The 10,000-nt window shown below is 36.8% G+C and overlaps 1 protein-coding gene across 1 annotated transcript in view; it reads right to left on the bottom strand.

Moving 5' to 3' along the window:
* arhgap27 (Rho GTPase activating protein 27) overlaps positions 1 to 10,000 on the bottom strand; it is an 86,091-nt gene that overhangs the window by 28,702 nt on the left and 47,389 nt on the right. The window contains 4 exon segments of the mRNA XM_062057283.1: positions 5,095 to 5,162; positions 7,344 to 7,430; positions 8,068 to 8,193; positions 8,278 to 8,358. Of these exon segments, the coding sequence (XP_061913267.1) occupies positions 5,095 to 5,162; positions 7,344 to 7,430; positions 8,068 to 8,193; positions 8,278 to 8,358 (362 nt within the window).

The raw sequence follows: 10,000 nt of genomic DNA, 5'->3' as shown, positions 1-10,000 counted from the left end.
ATTCCACTTCACTTCAACATATTCCACTTCAACATATTCCACTTCAACATATTCCACTTCACTTCAACATATTCCACTTCACTTCAACATATTCCACTTCAACATATTCCACTTCACTTCAACATATTCCACTTCAACATATTCCACTTCACTTCAACATATTCCACTTCAACATATTCCACTTCAACATATTCCACTTCACTTCAACATATTCCACTTCAACATATTCCACTTCACTTCAACATATTCCACTTCAACATATTCCACTTCAACATATTCCACTTCACTTCAACATATTCCACTTCAACATATTCCACTTCACTTCAACATATTCCACTTCAACATATTCAACTTCACTTCAACATATTCCACTTCAACATATTCCACTTCAACATATTCCACTTCACTTCAACATATTCCACTTCAACATATTCCACTTCAACATATTCCACTTCACTTCAACATATTCCACTTCAACATATTCCACTTCAACATATTCCACTTCACTTCAACATATTCCACTTCAACATATTCCACTTCAACATATTCCACTTCACTTCAACATATTCCACTTCAACATATTCCACTTCAACATATTCCACTTCACTTCAACATATTCCACTTCAACATATTCCACTTCAACATATTCCACTTCAACATATTCCACTTCACTTCAACATATTCCACTTCACTTCAACATATTCCACTTCAACATATTCCACTTCACTTCAACATATTCCACTTCAACATATTCCACTTCACTTCAACATATTCCACTTCAACATATTCCACTTCACTTCAACATATTCAACTTCAACATATTCCACTTCACTTCAACATATTCCACTTCAACATATTCCACTTCAACATATTCCACTTCAACATATTCCACTTCACTTCAACATATTCCACTTCAACATATTCCACTTCACTTCAACATATTCCACTTCAACATATTCCACTTCAACATATTCCACTTCAACATATTCCACTTCAACATATTCCACTTCACTTCAACATATTCCACTTCAACATATTCCACTTCACTTCAACATATTCCACTTCAACATATTCCACTTCAACATATTCCACTTCACTTCAACATATTCCACTTCAACATATTCCACTTCACTTCAACATATTCCACTTCAACATATTCAACTTCACTTCAACATATTCCACTTCAACATATTCCACTTCAACATATTCCACTTCACTTCAACATATTCCACTTCAACATATTCCACTTCACTTCAACATATTCCACTTCAACATATTCCACTTCAACATATTCCACTTCAACATATTCCACTTCACTTCAACATATTCCACTTCAACATATTCCACTTCAACATATTCCACTTCACTTCAACATATTCCACTTCAACATATTCCACTTCAACATATTCCACTTCACTTCAACATATTCCACTTCAACATATTCCACTTCAACATATTCCACTTCAACATATTCCACTTCACTTCAACATATTCCACTTCACTTCAACATATTCCACTTCAACATATTCCACTTCAACATATTCCACTTCACTTCAACATATTCCACTTCAACATATTCCACTTCACTTCAACATATTCCACTTCAACATATTCCACTTCAACATATTCCACTTCACTTCAACATATTCAACTTCAACATATTCCACTTCACTTCAACATATTCCACTTCAACATATTCCACTTCAACATATTCCACTTCAACATATTCCACTTCACTTCAACATATTCCACTTCAACATATTCCACTTCACTTCAACATATTCCACTTCAACATATTCCACTTCAACATATTCCACTTCAACATATTCCACTTCACTTCAACATATTCCACTTCAACATATTCCACTTCACTTCAACATATTCCACTTCAACATATTCCACTTCAACATATTCCACTCATCCTGCACATCAAACTAATATTTTTACAAGTTCTGAAACTTTTCAGTTTTTTCTAACTAATTTTTCATTCTTTTTCCTGTCAACTATTCCTCCTTTCACATTTTTCATCCCACTTCAAGTGTTCCACTGTCAAAACATTCCTCTTAGTCAGGACAAAAAAACAAGTTGGTTTAGGAACTTGGAAAATTCCTGGTTTTCCCCAAATTCCAGGAATTCCATAATACAATTTGTCAATTAAAAAACTGTCACTACTTCAACATTTCTTGCCCGATTTCAACAATTCCAAGACAAACAAACCATTTCATCTCATTCAGAACATTCAAGTCTTTTCAGCATTTTCCCAAAAATTCCCGCTTTTCCCAGATTTCCATGAAATTCCCATTGAAAAGAATTGGACATTTTTCAAAGTTCCACAATTCCCACATTTTTTTATCTGATTCAAACCATTCCAACTCCAAAATATTCAGCCTGTTCACGAATGGTGTGCTCTACTTCAACTATTATTTAAAAAATTCCCAAATTTCCTGGTATTCCCAGTCTTCAGGGACATTTTCCCCATTCAAAATGAATCATCTACTTTCCAAACTTCCACAATTCCCACATTTTCCAACCGATTCAAACCATTACTTCATCCTGGAAATTCAAACTATCATTTTTCCAAGTTCAACAAATTTCCAGGAATTCCTGTTTTTTTTCTAACCTGATTTCCAACCTTTTTCAGTGCGATGACTCCTTTCACATTTTTCATCCCACTTCAAGTGTTCCAATGTCAAAACATTCCTCTTAGTCAGGACAAAAAAACAAGTTGGTTTAGGAACTTGAAAAATTCCCGGTTTTCCCCAAATTCCAGGAATTCCATAATACAATTTCTCAATTAAAAAACTGTCACTACTTCAACATTTCTTGCCCGATTTCAACAATTCCAACACCAACCATTTCATCTCATTCAGAACATTCAAGTCTTTTGAGCATTTTCCCAAAAATTCCCGCTTTCCCCAGATTTCCATGAAATTCCCATTGAATTTTTTTTTGACATTTTTCAAAGTTCCACAAGAATGGTGTGCTCTATTTAAACAATTATGATAAAAATTCCCAGATTTCCTGGTATTCCCAGTCTTCAGGGACATTTTCTCCATTCAAAATGAATCATCCATTTTTCAAACTTCCATTTTCCAACTGATTCAAACCATTCCACCTTCAACACATTCAATTCATACTGGAAATTCAAACTATCATTTTTCCAAGTTCAACAAATTTCCAGGAATTCCTGTTTTTTTCCTAACCTGATTTCCAACATTTTTCAGCGCGATGACTCCTTAGGAATTCCTGTTTTTTTCCTAACCTGATTTCCAACATTTTTCAGCGCGATGACTCCTTTCACATTTTTCATCCCATGTCATCCGTTCCACTGTCAAAACATTCCTCTTAGTCAGGACAAAAAAACAAGTTGGTTTAGGAACTTAAAAAATTCCCAGTTTTCCACAAATTCCAGGAATTCCATAATACAATTTCTCAATTAAAAAACTGTCACTACTTCAACATTTCTTGCCCGATTTCAACAATTCCAAGACAAACAAACCATTTCTACTCATTCAGAACATTCAAGTCTTTTGAGCATTTTCCCAAAAATTCCCGCTTTCCCCAGATTTCCATGAAATTCCCATTGAAAAGAATTGGACATTTTTCAAAGTTCCACAATTCCCAGTTTTTTTCTATCTGATTCAAACCCTTCTAACTCCAAAATATTCAGCCTGTTCAGGAATGGTGTGCTCTACTTCAACTATTATGATAAAAATTCCCAGATTTCCTAGATCCCAGTCTTCAGGGACATTTTCCCCATTCAAAATGAATCATCTACTTTCCAAACTTCCACAATTCCCACATTTTCCAACCGATTCAAACCATTACTTCATCCTGGAAATTCAAACTATCATTTTTCCAAGTTCAAAAAATTTCCAGGAATTCCTGTTTTTTTCTAACCTTATTTACAACCTTTTTAGTGTGACGACTCCTTTCATATTTTTCATCCCATGTCATCCGTTCCACTCTCAAAACATTCCTCTTAGTCAGGACAAAAAACAAGTTGGTTTAGGAACTACAAAAATTCCCGGTTTTCCCGAAATTTTTCTCAATTAAAAAACTGTCACTACTTCAACATTTCTTGCCCGATTAAAAAATTCCAACACCAACCAATTCAGCTCATTCAGGACATTCATGTTTTTTGAGCATTTTCCCAAAAATTCCCGCTTTTCCCAGATTTCCATTAAATTCCCTTTGAAAATAATTGGACATTTTTCAAAGTTCCACAATTCCCACATTTTTTTATTTGATTCAAATTGTTCCAACTCCAAAATATTCAGCCTGTTCAGGAATGGTGTGCTCTACTTCAACAATTATTAAAAAAAATTCCCAGATTTCCTAGAATTCCCAGTCTTCAGGGAAATTGTTCCCCATTCAAAATAAATCATCCATTTTTCAAACTTCCATTTTCCAACCAATTCAAACCATTCCACCTTCAACACATTCAATTCATCCTGGAAATTCAAACTATCATTTTTCCAAGTTCAACAAATTTCCAGGAATTCCTGTTTTTTCCTAACCTGATTTCCAACATTTTTCAGTGCGACGACTCCTTTCACATTTTTCATCCCATGTCATCTGTTCCACTGTCAAAACATTCCTCTTAGTCAGGACAAAAAAACCAAGTTGGTTTAGGAACTTAAAAAATTCCCAGTTTTCCACAAATTCCAGGAATTCCATAATACAATTTCTCAATTAAAAAACTGTTACTACTTCAAAATTTCTTGCCCGATTTCAACAATTCCAACACCAACCAATTCAGCTCATTCCTTTTCTAAAAAAATACAGTTTTTCCCCAAATTTCCAGGAAGATCCCATTGAAATGAATGGGAATTTTTTCCAAGTTCCCACATTTTTCAACCTATTCAAGCCATTCCAACATCAACACATCCCTCTCATCCAACTAACACTTTTCCAGGTTCCAAACTAAATTCCTTTTTTCCTGGAAATTCAAACGCTTCACCATTCAAACCATTCAAACTACTCTTCCATTCCAACTACATTCTGTCAGCATTTCACTTCCAACTTCAGCCTTGGAGCATTTGTGCCACCTAAGCCCCGCCCTCATACCAAATATGGGCGCCTCGGACTCACCTGACTTTTTTGCCGTTTTCAGACACTTTAGTTTTGTTCAGGATTCCAGCTTTCTCCAAGTTCTGCACCTGGAATCAAACACAGCCTTGAGAGTCTGCTGTCGGGAGCGTCTGCACGGTCTTCAGACAAACTAGTAGCATCACCCGTGAGATGTGTTGGCGTCGCCAGCCGCCATGTCACTTGGCATCAACTGAGACCGGGCATGTATGCTGCGTGTATGTTTATATGTATATAGCATTAATAATGTTTGGAATCCACACAGAGTCTTGAACCATTTCCAAGTCCCAAGTCCACGTGTCATGACGGTAGTCCAAGGCCCTGGTCACAGCTTTGACTGCTTTGATACAAAGCAGCAAGAGCCTGTGTGACCGGCAAGCGTCCTCTGCGGTGGACATTTGTCAGAACAGGAAAGTAGACCCGTCATGCCAAACACAAATGTCCACCGCAGAGGACATGACCAGGTTTTTGCAGTAAAGTCCCTTTTCTGAACACATTTACGCAATTTACGTTTGTTTGTTGAGGTAATGCTAAACAACAAATGTGAAATGATAGCATCAAATCTTAACATGCTAATGTGGGATGGCGCCAAGTATCAAAATCCATGATTTTTATGTTCAAATGAATACAATTAGCCAAAATACGAGCATCGAATGTTAGCATCACATAGAAAAAGATAGCATGCTTTTAGGGTAACCAATGATTTTTAGGTTTAAACCACTAAAATTAGCTAAAATGATAGCATAAAACGTTAACATGCTAATGTTAGCATGATAACGGGAAAAGTTAACGCACTTCTGGGATGGCGCCAAGTATCGAAATCTATGATTTTTCAGTTCAAATGAATACAATTAGCCAAAATACGAGCATAACATGTTAGCACAACATAAAAAACGTTAGCATGCTTTTAGCGTAACCAAAGATTTTTAAGTTTAAACCACTAAAACTAGTTAAAATGATAGCATGAAACCATAAAATACTAATGTTATCATTTTAACTAATTTTAGTGGTTTAAACCTAAAAATCATTGGTTACCTTAAATGCATGCTAACTTTTTCAATGTGATGCTAACATTTTATGCTAGTTTTTTGGCTAATTGTATTCATTTTAACATAAAAATCATGGATTTTGATACTTGGCGCTATCCCACATTAGCATGTTAAGACTTTATGGTATCATTTTAACAAATTTTAGTGGTTTAAACCTAAAAATCATTGGTTACCTTAAAAGTATGCTAACTTTTTCTATGTTGTGCTAACATTTGATGCTCGTTTTTTGGCTAATTGTATTCATTTTAACATAAAATCTTGGATTTTGATACTTGGCGCCATACCACATTAGCATGTTAAGATTTTATGCTATCATTTTAACTAATTTTAGTGGTTTAAACCTAAAAATCATTGGTTACCTTAAATGCATGCTAACTTTTTCTACGTGATGCTAACATTTTATGCTCGTTTTTTGGCTAATTGTATTCATTTAAACCTAAAAATCATGGATTTTGAAACTTGGCGCCATCCCACATTAGCATGTTAAGATTTTATGCTATAATTTTAACTAATTTTAGTGGTTTAAACCTAAAAATCATTGGTTACCTTAAATGCATGCTAACTTTTTCAATGTGATGCTAACATTTTATGCTAGTTTTTTAGCTAATTGTATTCATTTGAACCTAAAAATCATGGATTTTGATACTTGGCGCCATCCCACATTAGCATGTTAAGATTTTATGCTATCATTTTAACTAATTTTAGTGGTTTAAACCTAAAAATCATTGGTTACCTTAAAAGCATGCTAACTTTTTCTATGTGATGCTAACATTTTATGCTTGTTTTTTGGCTAATTGTATTCATTTGAACCTAAAAATCATGGATTTTGATACTTGGCGCCATCCCAGAAGTATGTTAACATTAGCATGTTTTTAGCATGCTTTCAAGTGCCACAATCAAGGAGAGAACAATTCTTCGTAAGGGGAGAAAAGTTCACCAAAAAGAACAAAGAGCGGCGTTCTTTTCTCCTTGTAGCGAACACAAAACACTGGTCGTTACAGCAAACAGAGTCACATGTCATAGATGGACGCTGCAATCTATGACATGGCGCTCAAACTCGCAACCCACGTTGTAGCGCAGCCACCTGGAGGTCAGGTAATAAGGGGTCCTCCACACTCTAAACCCGGGGTCCTTCAGCGGGGGGGGGGGGGAGACACAAATAGTCATGAAAGATGATGTCATTTGGTGGTAAGCGTCACTCACGTTGGGCGTCACCTCGAGAGAGTTTCCCGTGCTGGAACCATCGCTGCTGCAGTCTGACGGGGTTCTCTGGTGGGTCGGGAAGAACCTCTGAGGAGCACATGAAGACTTAGGTCACACGTGTCCAACATTTTGCTAGCATGAAATGTTAGCATGCTAACAGTAGCATGACAACGCAGGAAACGTTATTATACTTTCAAGCGAGCGCCGAGTTTAAAGGCCACGATTTGCATGTTTGAACGAACAAAACCAGATAAAAATCTGTCGTAAAATTTTAGCATGCTAATGTTAGCATGCTAACAGTAGCATGACGACGCAGGAAACGTTATTATACTTTCGAGCGAGCGCCGAGTTTAAAGGCCACGATTTGCATGTTTGAACGAACAAAACTAGATAAAAATCTGGCGTAAAATTTTAGCATGCTAATGTTAGCATGCTAACAGTAGCATGACAACGCAGGAAACGTTATTATACTTTCAAGCGAGCGCCGAGTTTAAAGGCCACGATTTGCATGTTTGAACGAACAAAACCAGATAAAAATCTGGCGTAAAATTTTAGCACGCTAATGTTAGCATGCTAATAGTAGCATGACAACGCAGGAAACGTTATTATACTTTCAAGCGAGCGCCGAGTTTAAAGGCCACGATTTGCATGTTTGAACGAAAATGACAAGCTGAACTTGTATTAAGTGATTGTTTGGTGGTTTGGTTTCAACAACAAGTACTACCATGTCATCCTGGGCTGGGCTGAGCTGGGTGGGTCCCACACCGTGTCTCCAGTTCTTGAAGACACACGTCGGGTCTCCGTCCTCACCACTCTCCTCCCTGAACTGACCCGGGACGGCGGGCAGCGCCTGGAGGACCAGAAGGAGGAGACACGGTGATGGTGGGTGTGGTGGTGGTGGTGGTGGGTGTGGTGGTGGGTGTGGTGGTGTTACCTCAGGCAGGTCCCACTGGGACTTGGATCCATCTCTTAGGTAGTAGTAGGTCTGGCCCACGTCGTCCACGGACTTGACCCACTGTCACATGACACAACATACATGGTAGTCAACTATCACTACATACATGGTAGTCAACATACATGGTAGTCAACTATCACTACATACATGGTAGTCAACTATCACTACATACATGCTAGTCAACATACATGGTAGTCAACTATCACTACATACATGCTAGTCAACATACATGGTAGTCAACTATCACTACATATATGGTAGTCAACATACATGGTAGTCAACTATCACTACATACATGGTAGTCAACTATCACTACAAACATGGTAGTCAACATACATGGTAGTCAACTATCACTACAAACATGGTAGTCAACATACATGGTAGTCAACTATCACTACATACATGCTAGTCAACATACATGGTAGTCAACTATCACTACATACATGGTAGTCAACTATCACTACAAACATGGTAGTCAACATACATGGTAGTCAACTATCACTACATACATGCTAGTCAACATACATGGTAGTCAACTATCACTACATACATGGTAGTCAACATACATGGTAGTCAACTATCACTACATACATGCTGGTCAACATACATGGTAGTCAACTATCACTACATACATGCTAGTCAACATACATGCTAGTCAACTATCACTACATACATGCTAGTCAACATACATGGTAGTCAACTATCACTACATACATGCTAGTCAACATACATGGTAGTCAACTATCACTACATACATGCTAGTCAACATACATGCTAGTCAACTATCACTACATACATGCTAGTCAACATACATGGTAGTCAACTATCACTACATACATGCTAGTCAACATACATGGTAGTCAACTATCACTACATACATGCTAGTCAACATACATGGTAGTCAACTATCACTACATACATGGTAGTCAACATACATGGTAGGCAACTATCACTACATACATGCTGGTCAACATACATGGTAGTCAACTATCACTACATACATGCTAGTCAACATACATGGTAGTCAACTATCACAACATACATGGTAGTCAACATACATGGTAGTCAACTATCACTACATACATGGTAGTCAACTATCACTACATACATGGTAGTCAACTATCACTACATACATGGTTGTCAACATACATGGTAGTCAACTATCACTACATACATGCTAGTCAACATACATGGTAGTCAACTATCACTACATACATGGTAGTCATATTAGGTGTAAGAAGACAATATTAGGTGTATGAAGACGTGTAATGAAGACAATATTAGTTGTAAGAAGACAATATTAGGTGTATGAAGACGTGTAAGAAGACAATATTAGGTGTATGAAGACGTGTAATGCACACAATATTAGGTGTATGAAGACGTGTAAGAAGACAATATTAGGTGTATGAAGACGTGTAATGCACACAATATTAGGTGTATGAAGACGTGTAATGAAGACAATATTAGGTGTAAGAAGACAATATTAGGTGTATGAAGACGTGTAAGAAGACAATATTAGGTGTATGAAGACGTGTAAGAAGACAATATTAGGTGTATGAAGACGTGTAAGAAGACAATATTAGGTGTATGAAGACGTGTAAGAAGACAATATTAGGTGTATGAAGACGTGTAAGAAGACAATATTAGGTGTATGAAGACGTGTAATGCACACAATATTAGGTGTATGAAGACGTGTAAGAAG

The sequence above is a fragment of the Entelurus aequoreus genome, linkage group LG08, assembly GCF_033978785.1.
Source record: "Entelurus aequoreus isolate RoL-2023_Sb linkage group LG08, RoL_Eaeq_v1.1, whole genome shotgun sequence".
NCBI lineage: Eukaryota > Metazoa > Chordata > Actinopteri > Syngnathiformes > Syngnathidae > Entelurus > Entelurus aequoreus.
This window is presented reverse-complemented; position numbering and strand designations above follow the sequence as displayed.